The 21,347-nt window shown below is 44.6% G+C and overlaps 1 protein-coding gene across 2 annotated transcripts in view; it reads left to right on the forward strand.

Moving 5' to 3' along the window:
* Positions 1-21,347, forward strand: part of flt4 (fms related receptor tyrosine kinase 4) — a 262,662-nt gene that overhangs the window by 52,577 nt on the left and 188,738 nt on the right. The window contains exon 2 of one of the 2 annotated variants that reach the window (XM_068044014.1): positions 16,221-16,280. The exons of the other annotated variant lie outside the window; for it this stretch is intronic. Coding sequence (XP_067900115.1) covers positions 16,253-16,280 — 28 coding nt within the window. The 5' untranslated portion in view covers positions 16,221-16,252. The remainder of the gene's footprint in view (positions 1-16,220; positions 16,281-21,347) is intronic. 2 annotated transcript variants of the gene reach the window in all.

Raw genomic sequence — 21,347 nt, forward strand, 5'->3', positions numbered from 1 at the left:
TGTACACACTACTGAGTCAGCGGCGCTTGAGATGGCTTGGCCATGTGAGCCGCATGGAAGATGGCAGGATCCCCAAAGACACATTGGACAGTGAGCTCGCCACTGGTATCAGACCCACCGGCCGTCCATGTCTCTGCTTTAAAGACGTCTGCAAACGCGACATGAAATCCTGTGACATTGATCACAAGTCGTGGGAGTCAGTTGCCAGCGTTCGCCAGAGCTGGCGGGCAGCCATAAAGTCGGGGCTAAAATGTGGCGAGTCGAAGAGACTTAGTAGTTGGCAGGAAAAAAGACAGAGGCGCAAGGGGAGAGCCAACTGTGTAACAGCCCCGACAAACAAATTTCTCTGCAGCACCTGTGGAAGAGCCTGTCACTCTAGAATTGGCCTTTATCGCCACTCCAGGCGCTGCTTCACAAACCACTGACCACCTCCAGGCGCGTATCCATTGTCTCTCGAGATAAGGAGGCCCAAAAGAAAAAAGAAGAATAAAGGAGGACAGAGAGGTGGAGAGGTTTAGGGAGGGAATTCCAGAGCTTAGGCCCCAGGCAGCTGAAGCCATGGCTGCGTTTAAAATCAGGGATGCTCAAGAGGCCAGAATCAGAGGAGTGTAGATATCTTAGAGAATTGTACGGCTAGAGGATATTATAGAGGTAGGAAGGGGCGAAGACGTGTACAGATTTTAAAATGAGATGAGAATTTTAAAATTGTGGCATTGCTTAACCAACATCGGAAATGATCCCACTGTGTTTCTCATGGTTAGGTTCTCATCCTAGGGTTCTAAACGAGATAGCTGCAGATATAGTGGATGCACTCGCTATGATTTTCCAAAATTCCTTAGATTCGGGAACAGTCCCATCAGATTGGAAGTTGACAAATGTTACACAGCTTTTCAAGAAAGGAGGGAGGGTGAAAACAGGGAATTATAGGCCAGTTAACCTAACATCAGTCATTGGTAAAATGCTGGAATCTATTATTAAGGAAGTCTTAACAATGTACTTAGAAAAGCACAGTATGATTGGAACAAGTCAACATTGTTTTAATAAAGGGAAATCCTGTTTGACAAATTTATTAGAGTTTTTTGAGGATGTTACTAATAGGGTAGATAAAGGGGAACCAGTAGATGTAGTATACCTGGATTTCCAAAAGGCTTTCAATAAGGTGCAACACATAAGCTTAATTGGCAAGATAAGGGCTCATGGTGTTGGGGGATTATATTAGCATGGATAGATGATTGGTTAACAGACGAGAAGCAATGAGTGGGCATAAACATGGCATTTCCAAGTTGGCAGGCAGTAAATAGTGGAGTGACGAAAGTATCAGTGCTGGGGCCTCAGTTATTTACAATCTATATTAATGACATAGATGAAGAGACAGAGAGTAATGTATCTAGGTTTGCTGATGATACAAAGCTTGGTGGAAAGGTAAGCTGTGGGGAGGACACAGAGGCTGCAAATAGATATAGACAGGTTAAGTGAGTGGTCAACAAGATGCAGATGGAGTGTAATGTAGTGAAGTGTGAAGTTATGCACTTTGGTCGTAAGAATAGAAAGGCAGAATATTTTTTAAAAGATGTGTGACTTGTAAGTGTCATTGTTCAAAGAGACTTGGGTATAATTGTACAAGGAATGCAGAAAGTTAACATGCAGGTACATCAAGCAATTAGGAAGGCAAATGGCATGTTGGCCTTTATTGCAAGGGAATTGGAGTACAGGAATTAGGAAATCTTGCTGCAACTGTACAGGGTCTTGGTGAGACCACATCTTGAATACTATGTGCAGTTGTGGTCTCTACATTTAAGGATATACTTCTAATGGAGGCGGTACAGCGAAGGTTCATTAGGTTGGTCCCTGGGATGACGGGGTTGTCCTATGCTGAGAGACTAATTAAATTGGACCTGTATTCTCTGGATTTTAGAAGAATGAGAGGTGATCTCATTGAAACATACAAGATTCTAAAGGGGCTGGATAAGGAGACACTGAGAGATCATTTCCGCTGGTCAGGGAATCTAAATCTTGGGGGCACAGTCTCAGGGTAAGAGGCTGATCATTCAGGACTGAGATGAGGAGAAATTATTTCACTCAAAAGGTTGTGAATCTTTGGAATTCTTTACCCCAGAGGGTTGTGGATGCTCCATCATTGAATATATTTAAGGCTGGGATAGATAGATTTTTGGTCTCTCAGGGAATCAAGGGGTATGGCGAGCTGGTGGGAAAGTGGAGTTGAATTATAAGATCAGCCATGATTGCTTTGAATGGTGGAGCAAGCTCGATGGGCCATATAGCCTGCTCCTACTCCTATTTCTTGTGTTGCTGTGGCTCAATGGTTAGCTGTCCTGTCTCAGAGGCAATAGATTGTGGGTTCAAGTCCTACTGTAGAGATTTGAACACCTAACCTCGACTGGAACTCTGGTGCAGTACTGAGGGTGGGCTGTACTATTGGAGGGACAGTACTGAGGAAGTGTTCCATTGTTGGAGGTGCTATCTTCCAAATGAGATGTTAAACTGAGGCCTGCCTGCTCTCTCAGATGGATGTAAAAATCCCATGCCCACTACGAAGGGCAGAGAAATTCTCCCTGGTGTCCTGGTTGATGTTTATCCCTCAACCAGCATCACTTTAAAAAAAAAATCCGGTTATTATCATAGTGATGCTTGTGGGATCTTGCTGTGTGTAAACTAAATTACAATAGTGAGTACAATTCAACAGTACTTAGTTGACTGTAAATCACTTGGGGATGTTGTGAAAGGTGCTAGAGAAGTGCAAGTCCTTACGTCACTAGCACATTGCAACTGGAGTAATTACTTGTAGCAAAACATGAGCTGACTAAGTTCCCAGTCCAGCAGCTCTCTCTCTTTCTCTCCTTGCTCGGCTGACTCACTGGGTCCAAGTTTGTTCACTGAAAATAGAGCTGAATCTCTATGGGAAGAATGTCACTGGGGGAAGGGTGAGAAAAATTGGAGATAAGAATAGAATTTTTTCCCTAGAGCAAGTGCTGCTTAAAAATGTCACCACTTCACAGGAGAATTTTTACACATCGATGAAAATACCCAGTAAAAATTCAAGGAACTGTGGCAAAATTGCTCTCCTACATTACTGTAGAAGTCAGGCTGAGGGGAAAGATGTAGGACAGGACCTAAGGTTGTACAGAATTAGTCTGGATTTTAAAAGCCTTAGATTGTTTGAGGATGAAAGGTACGGTTTGACGTTCTGGGAAAGCATGAGTTAAAGTAAGGGGCAGTGTGGTGAGTCTTGAATTCTACACAGTGAGGAGGAAGTGTATGTGGGACAGAGTATCTGAGGAGAGGAAGGTTCAGTGAAGCCTTAACTTAGTGACAATGGAGACTTCATGTCTCCTTCAGTTTTCCCTTCACCTTCCAAAGGAGATTCCAACACCCACATTTGGTTTTGGCTCCCCAATTACTTTTCTTGAATCACCTCATCTTCCATTCTGTGATCAGCCTTGGTGTCCACTGCGAATATTAGCCTCGCATTTGAGCTTCTCAACAGTAAAACAAAATGTTTGTTAAGATGGCCTGATCTCTTCCTGCTCCTATTTTTCCTTCTCTCTCCTTACTGACAAAGTACTCCAATTAGTATCTGGCTACATACCAACAAGAGTTCCCCAATGAGGGGTGGCTAGACACTGAGAATGGCTGAAGCCAGTGTTGAAGTCTTGGGACTTTGAAAGTTCATTGCTGTCCTGGTGGAGTTACTGAGCTGCAGCAGAGTAATATCTGATGTGACGGTTGTAAGTGACCTTGAGTTTTAATCCAGTGAGTGAAGAAGCCAAGATGTCAGGTTTAGTTACATGGGATAAGAATCTCAATGAGTTCCAACAGCGTGAGAAGTATAACAATTGTGAGAGGGTTTTACCCTTTGTATTCCACAAAAATATTTCATCAACATATTAGAGATGGGATTGGGAACAGCAAAGATTAACACATTAACTGTGAAGATCTTGCAGGTGTTTCTGTATCAAGGGGATGTTAGATGGAGTGACCACACTGTCCTCCTGCTCATACCAGGGAAGTGACCGCACTGATCAGGGGACCAATATAGCCATTGCTGGAGGTTGGAAACCATCCCCTCCTCTACCCGAACCCTCAGCAGTGTGCAGACACCAGAGATTTGGGCAGGTGGGCAGCAGAGATGTGCACATAGTAGACTTTGTGTCCATCTGACCCGTGTAAATGAAGTTTCTTTCTACTAATCTGAAGATTTTGAGACCAGTTCCTTTCCTACACCTGGTTTCATCTATCTCCACTTTCTACGGCCTCCTCCTTGGTCACAACTTACATAAGGAATAGGAACAGGAGTAGGCCATACAGTCCATTGAACCTGCTCTGCTGCTCAATAAGAACGGCACAGTGGCGCAGTGGTTAGCACTGCAGCCTCATAGCTCCAGCAACCCAGATTCAGTTCTGGGTACTATCTGTGTGGAGTTTGCAAGTTCTCCCTGTGACTGCATGGGTTTCCACTGGGTGCTCTGGTTTCCTCCCACAGCCAAAGACTTGCAGGTTGGTAGGTAAATTGGCCATTGTAAATTGCCCCTAGTGTAGGTAGGTGGTAGGAGAATTGAGGGAAGGTGGAGATGTGGTAGGGAATATGGGATTAATGTAGGAATAGTATAAATGGGTGTTTGATGTTTGGCATAGACTCAGTGGGCCGAATGGCCTTTTTCAGTGCTGTATCTCTCTATGACTCTATCGTGGCTGAATTTCTACATCAACCCCACTTTTTTTTTAAAGTGTTCTTTCATGGGATGTGAGCAAGGCCAGCATTTGATGCCCACCCCTAACTGCCCTTAAGAAGGTTATGGTGACACTAGGCCATTTCAGGAGGCAGATGAGAGCTAACCATATTGCTGTGGGTCTGGAGTCACATATATCCCAGACCAAGTAAGGACAGTAGATTTCCTTCCCGAAAGAGCATGAGTGAATCAGATGGGTTTTTATGACAATCAGTGATAGTTTCATGGCACCATTATTGAGACTAGCTTTCAATTCCAGATTTTTAAAATTAATTAATTGAATTTAAGTTTCACAGATTGCCATGGTGAGATTTGAACCTATGTCCACAGGACATTACCCTTAGTCTCTGGATTACTAGTTTACTGACATTACCATTACACCACCATCTCCCCTACTTTCACACCCAATTCCCCATATCCCTTGATTCCCTTAGTGCCCCAAAAATCTGTCAGTCTCAGCCTTAAATATACTCATCAGTTGAGCATTCATAGCCCTCTGGGGCAGAGACTTTGAAAGTGTCACAACCCTCTAAGTGAAGAAATTTCTCCTCATCTCCGTCTTAAATGGCAGAACCTTTAACCTGAGTCTATGCCCCCTCGTTCTAGACTCTCAAATCAGGGGAAACAACTTTCAATCATCTCCCCTAACACTTTTCTCCTGTTTCCTGCTCACTGTCTGACCCACTCCTTCTAGTGAAGCACCTTGGGATCTATCTCTGCACTAGGTGGACTTTCTGGAGGATGCGGGCTCACTTGGACCAGTTGCATTGAGTAAAATTTTCGAACTGAATTTCTAGTTCTTGAGTCCCGGCTCACTGTCTACGCAGCTATTTGCTAAATGGACAATTTATCTGGAATTCGGGATATTGTTGAGTGAAGTTCTACTCACCTGTATGAGAAGCTCAGGGTTACCCAACCTGAAAGTAAGGGAGGGCAAGATAGTTTATTGGGTGCCTGACTTCACTTGGTGGAGAATGACAAATCAAAGGATAAAAAGAAAACCTCAAATCATAGAATTTTACAGCAAAAGAAGGCCATTTGGCCCATCGTGCCTCTGCCAGCTCTCAGTTAATCCCATAGCCCTATAAATGTTTTCCCTTCGAGTATTTGTCCAATTCTTTTTTGAAAGTAGCTACTGAATCTGCTTGCACCACCTTTTCAGGTAGCACTTAGAGATCACAACTGCGTAAAAAAAAAAGTTTCCTCATGTCACCCCTGGTTCTTTTGCCAGTCACCGAAAATGTGCGCCCTCTAGTTACCGCCTCTCCTGCCATTGGAAACAGTGCATTTCTATAGCACCTTTTACAATCTCAGGATGCCCAAGAGCACATTACTGTCAATGAAGTAGTTTTCTTTGAAGTGTAGTCACTGTTGTAATGTAGAAAACGCGGCAGTCAATTTGTACACGGTAAGATCCCAAAAGCAGCAATGTATTAATAACCAGATAATTGTTTTTCTTTAGGTGTTGTTTGAGAGCTAAACATTGGTCAAGATGCTGGGAGAACTCCGCACCTTTTCTCTGTATCCACCCTATTGAATCCTTCTATCATTTCTTTACCCAGAGATTTATGAGAATGTGGAACTCGCTACCACATGGAGTAGTTGAGGTGAATATCAGAGATGCATTTAAGGGGAAGCTAGATAAACACATGAGGGAGAAGGGAATAGAAAGGTTATTCTGATAAGGTGAGATGAAGAGTGGTGAGAGGAGGCTCATGTGGAACATAAACACTGGTATTGCCCAGTTGGGTCAAATGGCCTGTTGCTGTTCTGTAAAGATGGAAAAGTGTGAGTATTAAAAAGAAATGTAAAACGCTTTTACAAAATAAAACAAGCAGCAAAGAGCCTGTGAAAGTGACTCTCGAGGGGCCATCACTGAGCACACTGATTGTCAATAAGAATCCCAGGAGTAAGTAATACTTTGAGGAAAGCAAAAACTGGCCTGCCTTAAGTTGGAACAAACTCCTCACGCTATGTGGAGCTAAATGCCACAGGACTTATAGTATAGATTTACAAAATGTGAATTGGGAGGATGGGAAAGGAGTTAAATTTAGCACAAACCATGTCTGAGTTCCCAAACTGTGTACCTAACATGGGGCGGCTCCCTTCTGTAACACACTTAATTTATTCCCTGCAAAAGATAAAATATGATACTCCCTGTGCAGTGTGGACACACAGCTGCTAGGTGCAGTCTGGAGAAGGCAAGTGTATGGTGAGAGAGATTCAGTAACACAACAATCAAAGAAATGAGTGTGGGGGGAAGGGGGGTTAGTGGTTTAAGACATCGCATACCTCAGCAGAAAAGAAGATATAATTCATCTCGATGCATCCTTCGAATACCAAAGAGAGATGAACCTTTATTTATTGCATTAATAGCAAACAGCATCTGGTGCCCCACTTGTCCTTCCCTATCTCTGTAACCTCCTCCAGCCCTACAGCCCTGTGAGATCTCTGCATTCCTCCAATTGTGCCACTGACCCGTCTCCCACTCCTTTCACCCCACCATTTGTGGCCATGCCTTCGCTGTCTAGGCTCTAAACTCTGCAATTCCCACTTTGCATCGCTCCACATCTCTACCTCTTTCTGTCCTAATTTAAGATCCACCTGAAAACCAACTTCTTTGACCAAGCTTTTAGTCACTCCTAATATCTCCAGTTATAGTTCAGTGACCACTTCTTGTGTGATAACACTCTTATGAAATGCCTTGGGACATTTTCCTACGTTAATGGCGCTATATAAATGCAAATTGTTGGTGCATAGTATTACATAATACAACACAGCACAGCCTATTCAGCACAACAGGTCCATGCTAGTGTTTACACTCCATGCAAGCCTCCTCCCATCACACCCCATATACATATCCTTCTATTCCTTTCTCCTTCACGTATTTAACTAACATTCACCTTTTCGCCTCAACCCGTCCATGTGGTAGCAAGTTCCACAGTTTAACCACTCTGGTTCTGTTGCTCAGCAGGTTAAGGCAGGGAGATGTTTGAGCAAGACAAAGCAGTAACATTGGCCAGGACTCTGGGACGACTCCCCCACTCTTCTTTGAAATAGCGGCCATGGAATATTTTACATCTAAGTAAGAGGTTTAATGGCTCAGTTAAAAGGCAGAACATCCCAACAGTGCTCCCTCAGTACTGCCCCTCTGACAGTGCAACCCTCCCTCAGTGCCATACTGGGAGTGTCAGCCTAGATTATGTGTTCAAGTGTCTGATCTAGAACGCGAATCCACAATTTCTTGACTTACAGGCCCCACAACTAACACATCCATCATTTTTAAGGTACAGTGCCATGTTTTAACCTCTCTTTCCTCTCTAATGTTCTTGGATGCATCATCACCATTTGAATCTATTGTACATTCTTGGGCTGTGGGAGTTGCTGTCAAGGCCGACATTCATTGCCCATCACTAGTTGCCCTGAGAAGGTATTGGTGGTGGGCCTTCTTCTTGAATTATTGTAGATTCTTTGTAGCTGCTGATATAAACTGAGTGCTTGCAAAATCAATTCAGGCGAGAGTTATGAGTCAACGATCCTGCGGTGAGTAACTCACCTCCTGACTCCCCAAAGCCTGTCCACAAGGCACAAGTCAGGAGTGTGATGGAATACTCTCCACCTGCCTGAATGGGTGCAGTTCCAACAACCCTCGAGAAGCTCGACACCATCCAGGACAAAGCAGCCCGCTTGATTGGCACCTCATCCACAAACATTCACTCCCTCCATCACCGATACACAGTGACAGCAGTGTGTACCAACTACAAGATGCACTGCAGCAATGCACCAAGGCTCCTTAGACAGCACCTTCCAAATCTCGCGACCTCTACCACCTCGAAGGACAAGGGCAACAAATGCATGGGAACACCACCACTTCCAAGTTCCCCTCCAAGCCATGCACCATCCTGACTTGTAACTATATCACAGTTCCTTCACTGTCGCTGGGTCAAAATCCTGGAACTCCCTTCCTAACAGCACTGTGGGTGTACCTACCCCACATGGACTGCAGTGTTTCAAGAAGGCAGCTCACCACCACCTTCTCAAGGGCAATTAGGGATGGGCAATAAATGCTGTTCTAGCCAGCGATGCCCACATCCCGTGAACAAATATTTTTTTAAAAACAATATTGTTGGAAGACTGGAGTCACATATAGGCCCAGACCGGATTAGGACAGCAGGTTTCGTTCCCTAAAGGACATTAGTGAACCAGTTGGGATTTAACAACAATGCCAACAGATTCATGGTCACGTTTACAGAGATCAGATTTTTATAGAATCCTGGAATAGCTTCCTGCTGTATTGTTCAGCTCATCGTACCTATGGCAGCTCTTTGAAAGAGTAATCCCATTCCTGTTCTTTCCCCATGTCCCTGCATTTGTTTTCCTCCTTCAATTATTTATCCAATTCCCTTTTGAAGGCTACTATTGAATATGTGTCCAGCACCCTATCAGGCAGTGCATTCCAAATCCGAACCACTTGTTCTGTGAAAAGTTTTCCTCATGTCACCTCTGGTTCTTTCACCAATTACCTTAAATCTGTACCATTGTAAACAGCTCCTCTTTATTTACTCTATCTAAACCCCTCATGATTTTGAACACCTCTACCAAATCTCCTCAGACCAGAGAAGGCCAAGGAGAACATCCCCAGCTTCTCCAGTCTCTCCATGTAACTGTATACCTCATCCCTGGTACCGTTCTGGTAAATTTCCAGATTCTCAGACTGACTCCAATCTCATCACAACTCTTCAGCCACTCCACCATTTGCGGTTCTTCACCCGCACTGCTACAAGTGTTCTGCACTGTTCACCATCCATTTCCATCCTCCTTGATCATTTCATCCTCCCCTGACCCATGTCTGTCTCTGTGGCATTGTCCACTGAGGGCACCCCTTCATTTTCTCTCAGCGCATCCACCTGACGATCCTGCACAGTCACTCCCAGCTCACCTCAAGGGTTTGACCTTGGATGTTGCCTACACCCTGAAACTTTGGTCTCAATCAGTTCACAGATGTATGCTCACACCATCCAAATGGCGTTCCTGCCCCATTGATTGACAATTCCTGTCTTACTGAAAGGGTTAATCTAATACTGATTGTAGGAAAAGGGTTGAGGTCCTCGAGGCAGAGTTTCAGGAGCCAGGAAAATAAAAACATAACCTGAAAGGAGATAATCTCAGGATTGTTCCCAGTGCCACGTATTCATGAGTATAGAAACAGGAAGATAGTGCAGGCGAATGGATGGCTGAAGAAGTGGTTCAGGAGGGAGGGCTTCAGATTCCTGGGGCATTTGGACCAGTTCTGGGGCAATTTGGATACAAACCCCAGTCATATTCTCATAAGGAGGAAAGCAAACATTGAGGATCATGCAAAGCTAGAGCTCCCTGGATGACAAACGAAATAGCAATGAAAATAAAACAGAAAATATCAGGTACAGAGTACAATAGAAAACCAGACAGAATACAGAGCGTGCAGGGGAAATTAAGAAAGGATATAAAACAGACAAAGAGAATGTACGAGAAAAGATTTGTGGATAACATATAAGGGAAAACAAAAATCTTTTATAAACATTAAAAGTAAAAGGATAATTTAAGGAGATGTGGGACCGATTCGGGACAAAAACAAAACCTTCTTATGGAGGCAGAGGGTATAACTGATGTACTGCATGAATACTTTGCATCTGTCTTCACAAAAGAAGAGGATGAAGTTAATGTCTGAGCAGTGAGGGCGGAGTAGAAATATTGGATAGGGTAAAAATAGATAGAAATGAGATGCTAGATAGATTGACATCACACAAAGTTAACAAGTCACCCTATCAAGATCGGATACATCCTAAGTTGCTGAGTGAAGCAAGGGTGGAGATAGCGGAAGTATTGACCACAATCTTTCAATCCTTGGATATGGGAGTGATGCCAGAGGACAGGAGGATTGCAAATGTTACACGCCTGTTCAAAAAAAGAGGAAAAGGATAAATCTGGAAACTACAGGTCAAACAGTTTAAAATCAGTGGTGGGAAAATTACTGGAGACCACTGTCGAGGGCAAAATTAATTCCCACTTGGAGAAGCATAGGTTAATAAGGGACAACCACCACAGATTTATTAAAGGAAAATCATGTCTGACCAGCCTGATTGTGTTATTTGATGAAGTAACAGAGAAGGTTGGGGAAGGTAGTGCAGTAGATATTGTATGTGTGGACTTTTGAAAATCATTTGATACAGTACCGCTTATTTGTAAAATACCCAACTGCAAAAGATACCCATATAAGTAAGACTTATTCAGAAAATAGAAGCATATGGTATTAAAGGGATGGTGGTATTTTAGGTACAAAATTGGCTAAGAGACAGGAAACTGAGAATAGTGGCGAATGATTGCTTTTCTGGCTGGAGAGAAGTATGCAGTGAGGTTCCCCAGGAGTCGGTTTTACAACCATTGCTTTTCTCCTTATATATAAAAGACCTGAACTTGAGTATTGGGAGTACAGTCTTAAGTTTATGGATGATACATAACTTGGCAATGTAGTAAATAGTGACGAGGATAGTAGTGGACATATACAGACTGGCGAAATGGGTAGATACATGGCAGATGCAATTTATGTGGATAAGTGTGAACTGATGCACTCAGAGAGACGACATGGAGAGGCTGCGAAATCTAAATGGTTCTATTCTGAGGCGGATGCAAGAGCAGACGGACCTGGGAATGCATATTCATAAATGCTTGAAGCTGGCCAGGCAAGTTGATAAGATGGTTAAGGAAGTGTATGGGATACTTGGCTTTGAAAATAGGGGCATTGAATACAAAAACAAGCAAGTCATGCTGAATCTTTAAAATCACTGGTTAGGTCTCAGCTGGTCTCAATTCTAGGCACCACACTTTAGAAAGAATGTTAAGGCCCTGGAGAGAATACAGAGGAGGTTTACCAGGACGGTACCAGGGATGCAGGAGTTCAATTATGTGGAGAAATTTGAGAAGCTGGGATTGTTCTCCTTGGGGCTGTGAAGGTTAAGAGGAGATCTAATAGAGGTATTCAAAGTACTGAAGGGTTTTGATAGATCACGTGGGGAGAAACTATTTCCTCAGGCAAGTGGGTCGGTAACCAGAGGTCATAGATTTAAAATAATTTTTAAAAGAATCAAAGGGGAAATGGGGAGAAATTTCTTCACACAGAAGATCTGGAATACACTACATGAAAGGATGGTGGAATCAGATTCTATAGGAACTCTCACAAGGCAATTGGGCATGTACTTGAAGAGGACTAATTTGCAGTGTTGTGAGAAAAAAGCTCGGGTGTGGGACTAACTTATACAGTTCCTTCAAGGAGCTGGCAGATGCACGACTGGCCAAATGGTCGTCTTCTGTGCAGTAAGATTCTATTATTCTATGATGCTATAATCTGCTCCGTTGCATTGATCAGTGATTCTGGTTGTACTGAGAAGGTTAATCTGTCTCTTCATGTAGACTGATGATTATTAACATTACTGAGAGGGTTAATCTGCCTTGTCAGTACTTCCTGTCTGTAATGTGGGGATTAATCTGTACTGTCAAAGGAAAATCTTCATGTAGCTGAGAAAATTTGTTAACAAATTTCCAAGACATGTGATAATAGGAGACTTTAATTATCCTAATATAGACTGGGGGGAAAAAGTGCTATTTTGAATACCCAAGCCATTGTCATGGGTCCCCTTAGTAAACTCCATTCCCTAGCTATCAACTCTATCCTTCTCCCTGACAACTGTCTGAGGCTGAACCGGACTGTTCGCAACCTTGGTGTCAAATTTGACCTCAAGATGAGCTCCTAATCATGTATCTGCACCATCACTAAGACTGCCTATTTCCACCTCTGTAATATTGCCCGTCTTCACCCCTGTCTTAGCTCATCCACTGCTGAAACCTTTATCCATGCCTTTGTTACCTCGAGACTCGACTGTTCCAACACACTCCTGCCTAGCCTCCCATCTTCATAAATTTAAGCTCATCCAAAATTCTGCAAACCATATCTGAACTTGCACCAAGTCCTGTTCATCGATTACTACTGGGCTTGCTGACCTGCATTGGCTCCAGGTTAAGCAAAGCCTCAATTTAAAAATTCTTATCCATTTCAAATCCCCCCATGGCCTTGTACCCTTCCCTGTCTGTGTAGCCTCCTCCAGCCTGACAACCCTTCAAGATCTCTGCACACCTCCAATTCTGGCTTCTTGCATATTTCCGATTTTAATTGTTCCACCATTGGTAGCCGTGACTTTAGCTCCATAATTCCTCCCTAAACCTTTCCACCTCTCTTTCCTTTTTAAAAATGCTCCTTGTAATCTACTGCTATGACCAAATCATCTGCCCTAATATCCCCTTGCGTGGCTCGATGTCAAACCTTGTTTGAGAGTCCCAAGGCTTCATAGGGGTACTATGTTACATGTGCTATATAAATGCAAGTTGTTGTAGGAAAGGAGAGGAATTTCTGATCTGTGTACAGGGGATCTTTTTAAATCAATATGTCCGAGGCCAACAAGGAAGGAGCAAAGTTGGATCTGTTTCTGGGAAATAAAGTGGGGCAAGTGGTGTGTGTTACATTAGAGGATCATCTAGCTAACAGTGACTGCAACATAAGTAGGTTTAAAGTAATTATGAAAGAGATCAGCAAATAGCAAAGGTAAAAATGCTCAACTGGGGAAGAGCTAATTTCAATGATTTAAGAAGGGAGCAACCATAAGTGGATTGGAAAGGCGATTGCAGGGTAAAGCAGTAACAGAGCAATGGAGGGCTTTCATGGAAGAGATAGTTCAGGTACAGACTAGGCATATTCCTTTGAAGGGAAAAGGAACAGAATCCAAATCTAATACACCCTGGATGACAAAGGAAATTAAAATTAAAATCAAACAGAAAAAGGAGCAAGATTCAGTTAATAACTGGGAAGATTATGGAAAGGACAGGAGGGAATTGAAAAAGTTAATATGAGAGACCAAGAGCGGCTACAAGAAAAGATTAGCATGGAACCTTAAAACATATTATAAACATATAAAGTATAAGCAGTTTGCTAGGGGAAAAGTTGGACCTGTTAAGAACCCACAGCAGACCTGGCTAAAGTATTAAATGGGTACTTTTACATCCGTCTTCACAGAGGAAGCTAATGATGTGATGGTTACACTAAAGAAGGAGAGGAAAGTTATAAGTAGGATAGTAATACATAGAGAAAACGTACTAAACAGATAATCATAACTGAAAGTAGGTAAGTCACCTGGTTCAGATGGAATGCATCTTTGCTTGCTGAAAGAAGCAAAAGTAGAAAAGTAGAAATAGTATGCATTGGTCACAATCTTTCAATCCTCGCCTAGTGCTGGAGGAGTGGAGGATTGCTAATCTTATACCAGTACTCTCGCTCTCAAACCTAATATCGAATTCTCAAATTCTATTGTATTATGATACTACCTGATGATTGTAGCTTGGGAGGAACAGATGACTTCAGACATATGGTTCCCTAAGTTCTCCACCACTGGGGATTTTCCTCACTTCATGTCTGGGTCTGTTTTAGACTCATTAGAGATTGATTCTGTGATTAGTCAACAACTCCATTGTCATGTTACTACCAGGATAGTAGAAGGTGAACTAGATGGCTATTTTTTCATCCAGTAATTCCTACGTTCCTACGACACTCAGCACAGGGAAGTGATTTTTGTGCTCATTGTTCATACAACAAGAACAATAACTTGCATTTATACAGTGTCTTTCACAATAGTAAAATGTTTCAAGGCACTTCACAGGAACCTTAGAAAACAAAGAAGGAGATATTGGGAAAGTGATCAAAAGCATTGGTTAAAGAGGTAGGTTTAAAGGAGCATCTTAAAGGAGGAGAGGGCAGCAAAGAGACTTAGACCTAGAGTTGCCAACTCTGCTGTAGGTGCCATCACATGACTGCCTGCCTCCAACAGCCCCGCCCCCCTGCACTCCTGCCATTGGTCACCCAACATCCATCCTCACAACACCCTGCCTTTCCACAGCCAATCAGAAAGCAAACAGATTCTTCATTACCCTGATGGGATGGTTCTTGGCTGTCAGTCAAACAGCTTTTGTCCCCCCCCACCCCCACCACCATCTCAGCTATTTTTACTATCAATAACAAAATCGCTCAAAGGAATATTTTATGAAAGCACAATGTCTTATTGCCCCTAGGATTTTTCTCCCAGGTTTTGCTTGCTGCAGTGACTTGGAGATTATTTATTAATTCTGAGAGATGCCAGCAGAATCCTGGAGGGTTTCCAACCCTGCTAAGAGGCTAGGCAGCAGAAGGCACAGCCGCCATTAAAAAAAAAGCGGGGGGGGCTCAAGAGGCCAGAATTGGAGGAGCACCGAGATATTGGAAGGTTGTAGGGCTGGAGGAGGTTACACAGATAGGGAGGGGTGAGGCCATGGAGGGATTTGGAAAAAAAAATGATAGTTTTAAAATTGTGGTGTTACCAGACCGGGAGGTCAGTGAGCACTGGGGTGATGGTTGAACGGGACTTGGTACAAGTTAGAGTACGGGCAGCGGAGTTTTGGATAAGCTCAGATTTACGGAGGGTAGAAGGAGTGATTTGGAATAGTTGAATCTGGAGGTAGCAAAAGCATGGATGAGGATCTCAGCAGCAGATGAGTTGTGACAGTGACGGAAATGGGCGATGTTACAATGGTGGAAATAGGCGGTCTTAGTGACAGAGAGGATGTAGGAGTCGGAAGTCAGCTTCGTGTCAAATAGAATACCGATTGAATGGTCTGGCTCAGTCTGAGACAGTGGCCAGGGGGTGGGAACAGAGTTTGTGCACTGTTCTTCTCCCAGTTGTTGGGATAAAGTTTTGAGGCACAAACTGCAACTTTAAAATGACGGCGAGCAGAAAGTAATGTTTTCAGTTGTAGGCCTAAGTAAATGGAGACAGATCCAGGAGCCAGGAGCAGTGACACACAGGCCCGACCTGTAATGATTCAATAATATGCACATAGTGTTTAATAAAATGTCTTTACTTCTGCACTATCTATATTAGCTATGCTTGCCAGTCAGCCATGGCTCAGCAGGTAGCTCTTTTTGCCTCTGAGTCAGAAGGTTGCAGGTTCAAATCCCACTCCAGAGACTTGAGCACATAATCCAGGCTGACACTCCCTGTGCCAATACTGAGGGAGTACCGCACTGTTGGTGATGCCATCTTTCAGGTGAGACCTTATACGGAGGCCCCTGTTTGCCCTTTCAGGTGGATGTCAAAGTTCTATTTCAAAGAAGAGAAGTGGAGTTCTCCCCAGTGTCCTGGGCCAATACTTTATCCCTCACCCCACTCTGGTTATTTATATCACTGCTATTTGTGGGATCTTGCTATGCACAAATTGGCTGCTGAGTTTTCCCTACATTACAACAGTGACTAAACTTAAAAAAAAAAGTACTTCACTGGCTGTAAAGCGCTTTGCGACGTCCTGAAGTCATGAAAGGCGCTATATAAATGCAAGTCTTTCTTTTTTTTTCTTCCATAGAGATGTGAGCCCCTGTACCTCATCCGTGCCAGATGCCAACTGAAACCGCAGCCTGTACAGGTATGAGAATGGCAGATGGTAGATGTGGTGTGAGTAGGGTTGCCAACTCTAGTTGGACATATTCCTGGAGGCTTCATCACATGTCCTCCAACCACCCACCCCATCCCACCTCCAATACTTTTATAAATAATAAATCAAAAATGTTCAATGGAAACACACAATCATTTTGCTTTTTTTTTTCAAAAGCCCCAGTGATTTTTCTTCCCAGGTTGTCCAGGAGATTAATCTGTAATTCCTGGAGACTCCAGGACAATCCTGGAGGGTTGGCAACTCTAGATGCGTGTCACAGCTGGTAGAGATATTCACTGCTTGAAAAATTAATGGTTAGCTTTATTTTGAAAACATAAATTCACCAAATAATTTGGTTAAGTTTAAGAGCTCTGTTATTCTAGACAGCCGCACGTTGGTATAATTATTCCTGGGGTGCGTGTGTGATCTTCATCTGCTTGCAGTTGAGACGAAGCTCCGGAAGGTTCCTCTCCAGACTGTGTAAAAGGCTTGTGGGTTCAGACTAGTGGAACAACAAACAGCCGGCTGGAATTTGTGGTTCTGAACTACCACTCTGTTCACTTTACAACCCTACAATAGAGACCTGGAGGTCAGCAATCTTCCTCTGTCATCCCACCCAAAAATCAAGGACCAGGGAAAAGTGAGCAGTGAGGCCCATTGCAACCTCACTGTCCTTGGAATACAAAGGATTAGATGTTGTGTAAAGCTCGGGTCAGGCTCCATCTGGAGTGCAGACTAAGTGAGTGGTCAAAACTGCGGCAGATGGAATTCAGTGTGGGAAGTGTGTGGTCGTCCACTTTGGGTCCAAGAAAGACACATCAGAATATTTTCTCAATAATGAGAGACTAGGAACTATGGAGGAGCAGAGAGTTTTGAGTATCCCATGTATAAAAAAAAATCACTAAAAGCTGGTGCGGAGGTACAAAAATTAATCAAAAAGCCTAATAGAATGAATCTCAAAGTGGGCTGGGATATAAAAGTGAGAAAGAGATTCTTCAATTGTATAGAATCTTGGTCAGACCCCATCTGGAGTAACTGCATTCAGTTCCGGGCACCACATCACAGGAAGGATACGTACCTTGGAGGGCATGCAGCACAGGTTCACCAAAATAACACCAGGGCCTTGTAGCATTAAATTGTGAGGAAGGGTTACATAGACTAGGCTTATAGACCCTTGAGTTTGAAAGATTAAAGGGTAATCTAATTGAGGTGTTTAAGACGATTAAAGAATGAACCTTAAAATTAGAGCCAGGCCATTCAGGGGTGATGTCAGGAAAGGGTGGAGATCTGGGACTCTCTCCCACAAAAAGCTGTCAAGTTTGAGGATTAATTGAAAATGTCAAAACTGAGATTGATAAATTTTTGTTGGATTTTCCTGGGCTCGAGCTTTGGTTGCTGATTGGCAAGAGCAAAGGCTACAAGTATTGTGCTGGAGCTAAGAAGAGAAGAGATGCAGCAAATAAGGCAAAACTATTTCCAGTGGTGGAGGGTCAGTAACCAGAGGACACAGATTTAAGGCCATTGGCAAAAAGTACCGGCTGGGAAATGAGGAAACATTTTTTTACACAGCGAGTTTGTCGTGATCTGGAATGAACTGCCTGAAAGGGTAGTGGAAGCAGATTCAATAGTAACTGGCAAAAGAGAACTGGATAAATACTTGAAGGGAAACAATTTACAGGGTTGTGGGGAAATGGGACTAATTAGATAGCTCCACTAAAGAACCAGCAAAGGCACGATGGGCTGAATGGCCTCCTTCAACACTATAAGATTCTATTAAAATCAGCGCAGAGCATTGAAAAGCTTGCTTGTAGTTGATAGGATAGCGTAGAACTTCAAAAGGACATAGAGAAGTTGGTGGAATGGGCAGACAGGTGGCAGATGAAGTTCAATGCAGTGAAGTCTGAAGTGATTCATTTTGGCAGGAAGAACATGGAGAGACAATATAAAATAAAGGGTACAATTCTAAAGGGGGTGCAGGAGCAGAGGGACCTGGGTGTATATGTGCATAAGTCATTGAAGGTGGTAGGACAGGTTGAGAGAGCAGTTAATAAAGCATTCAGTATCCTGGGCTTTGTTAATAGGGGCAGAGAGTACAAGAGCAAGGAGATTATGTTAAACTTGTATAAAACACTGGCTCAGCCTCAACTGGAGTATTGCATCCAGTTATGGGTGCTGCACTTTAAGAAAGATGTGAAGGCATGGAGAGAGTGCAGAAAAGATTCAAGAGAATCGTTCCAGGGATGAGGAACTTCATTTACGAAGATAGATTGGAGAAGTTGGGACTGTTTTCCTTGGAGAAGGGAGGCTGAGAAGAGATTAGATAGAGGTATTCAAAATCATAGATCAGGGCAGAGTAGGTAGGGAAAAACAGTCCCGACTTGTGAAAGGGACAAGAACAAGAGGGCACAGATTTAAGGTAATTGGCAAAAGAAACAAAGGCGACATGAGGAAAATCTTTTTCACGCAGCGAGTGGTTAGGATCTGGAATGCACTGCCTGAGAGTGTGGTGGAGGCAGATTCAATCGAGGTATTCAAGAGGGAATTGGACGGTTATCTGGAAAGGAAGAATGTGCAGGGTTTTGGGGAGAAGGCGGGGGAAATGGCACTAAGTGAATTGCTCATTCGGAGATCCCGTTCAGACATGATGGGCTGAATTTCCTCCTTCTGTACTGTAACGATTCAGTGATATGCACATTTGGCCCAATGAGAGTCATAGCTGTCTCATTGAAAGGTCATGGGTTCAATCACACTCACGAGACTTGAGCATGTAATCCAGATTGACACTTACATCGCAGTACAGAAGTGGGCACTGACCTGTTGGAGCAGCAGTACTGAGAGTGTTGCACCGTTGGAGGGGCAGTACTGAGGGAGTGTTACACTGTTGGAAAGGCTGTACTGAGGGAGTGCTGCAATGTCAGAGAGGCAATACTGAGGGAGCACTGCACTGTCAGAGGGGCAAGACTGCGGGAGCACTGCACTGTCGGAGGGGCAAGACTGCAGGAGCACTGCACTGTCGGAGGGACAGTACTGAGGAAGCACTGAACTGTCGGAGGGGCAGTACTGAGGGAGCGCTGCACTGTCGGAGGGGCTGTACTGAGGGAGCGCTGCACTGTCGGAGGGGCAGTACTGAGGGAGCGCTGCACTGTCGGAGGGGCAGTACTGAGGGAGCGCTGCACTGTCGGAGGGGCAGTACTGAGGGAGCGCTGCACTGTCGGAGGGGCAGTACTGAGGGAGCACTGCACTGTCGGGAGGGGCAGTACTGAGGAAGCACTACACTGTCGGATGGGCAGTACTGAGTTAACACTGCACTGTCGGAGGGGGCAGTACTGAGGGAGCACTGCACTGTCAGAGGGGCAGTGCTGAGTTAACACTGCACTGTCGGAAGGGCAGTATTGAGTTAACACTGTACTGTCGGAGGGGCAGTACTGAGGGAGCACTGCACTGTCAGAGGGGCAGTGCTGAGTTAACACTGCACTGTCGGAAGGGCAGTACTGAGGGAGTGTTGCACTGTCGGAGGAGCAGTACTGAGGGAGCACTGCACTGTCGGAGGGGCAGTACTGAGTTAACACTGCACTGTTGGAGGGGGCAGTACTAAGGGAGCACTGCACTGTCGGAGGGGCAGTGCTGAGTTAACACTGCACTGTTGGAGAGGCAGTACTGAGGGAGCACTGCACTGTCGGAGGGGCAGTACTGAGTTAACACTGCACTGTTGGAGAGGCAGTACTGAGGGAGCACTGCACTGTCGGAGGGGCAGTACTGAGTTAACACTGCACTGTCGGAGGGGCAGTACTGAGGGAGCACTGCACTGTCGGAGAGGCAGTACTGAGTTAACACTGCACTGTCGGAGGGGCAGTACTGAGGGAGTGTTGCACTGTCGGAGGGGCAGTACTGAGTTAACACTGCACTGTCGGAGGGGCAGTACTGAGGGAGTGTTGCACTGTCGGAGGAGCAGTACTGAGGGAGCACTGCACTGTCGGAGGGGCAGTACTGAGTTAACACTGCACTGTCGGAGGGGCAGTACTGAGGGAGCACTGCACTGTCGGAGAGGCAGTACTGAGTTAACACTGCACTGTCGGAGGGGCAGTACTGAGGGAGCACTGCACTGTTGGAGGGGCAGTACTGAGGGAGTGTTGCACTGTCGGAGGGGCAGTACTGAGGGAGCACTGCACTGTTGGAGGGGCAGTACTGAGGGAGTGTTGCACTGTCGGAGGGGCAGTACTGAGGGAGTGTTGCACTGTCGGAGGGGTAGTACTGAGGGAGCACTGCACTGTCGGAGGGGCAGTACTGAGGGAGCGTTGCACTGTCGGAGCGGCAGTACTGAGGGAGCACTGCACTGTCGGAGGGGCAGTACTGAGGGCGTGCTACACTCAGAGGCTCAGTACTGAGAGAGTGTTGCATTATCAGAGGTGCTGTTTTACAGATGAGACTTGAAACTGAGGTCTCCTCTGCTTTTGCATGTGGTGTTAAAGATACTATTCTGACGAAGAGCAGGGCAGTTCTCCCCAGTGTCCTGACCAATATTTATGCCTCAACCAACATGACTAAAAACAGATTATCTGGTCATACATCTCTTTGGTGGGAGCTTGCTATGCGCAAATTAACTGCTTAGTTTGCCAACATAACAAAAATGACTACACCTCATTGGTCATGTGTATAGTGCTATGGGACTCCTCAGGTAGTGAACAGCACTATAGAAATGCAAGTCTTTCTTTACACAATGCTTTAAGGTTTGCCTGTACTACAAACAGGGTGGCACAGTGGCGCAGTGGTTAGCACCGCAGCCTCACAGCTCCAGCGACCTGGGTTCAATTCTGGGTACTGCCTGTGTAGAGTTTGCAAGTTCTCCCTGTATCTGCGTGGGTTTCCTCCGGGTGCTCCGGTTTCCTCCCACATGCCAAAGACTTACAGGTTGACAGGTAAATTGGCGATTAGCAATTGCCCCTAGTGTAGGTAGGTGGTAGGGAAATATCGGGACAGGTGGGGATGTGGTAGGAATATGGAATTAGTGTAGGATTAGTATAAATGGGTGGTTGATGGTCGGCACAGACTCGGTGGGCC

Source organism: Heterodontus francisci, chromosome 12, assembly GCF_036365525.1.
Source record: "Heterodontus francisci isolate sHetFra1 chromosome 12, sHetFra1.hap1, whole genome shotgun sequence".
NCBI lineage: Eukaryota > Metazoa > Chordata > Chondrichthyes > Heterodontiformes > Heterodontidae > Heterodontus > Heterodontus francisci.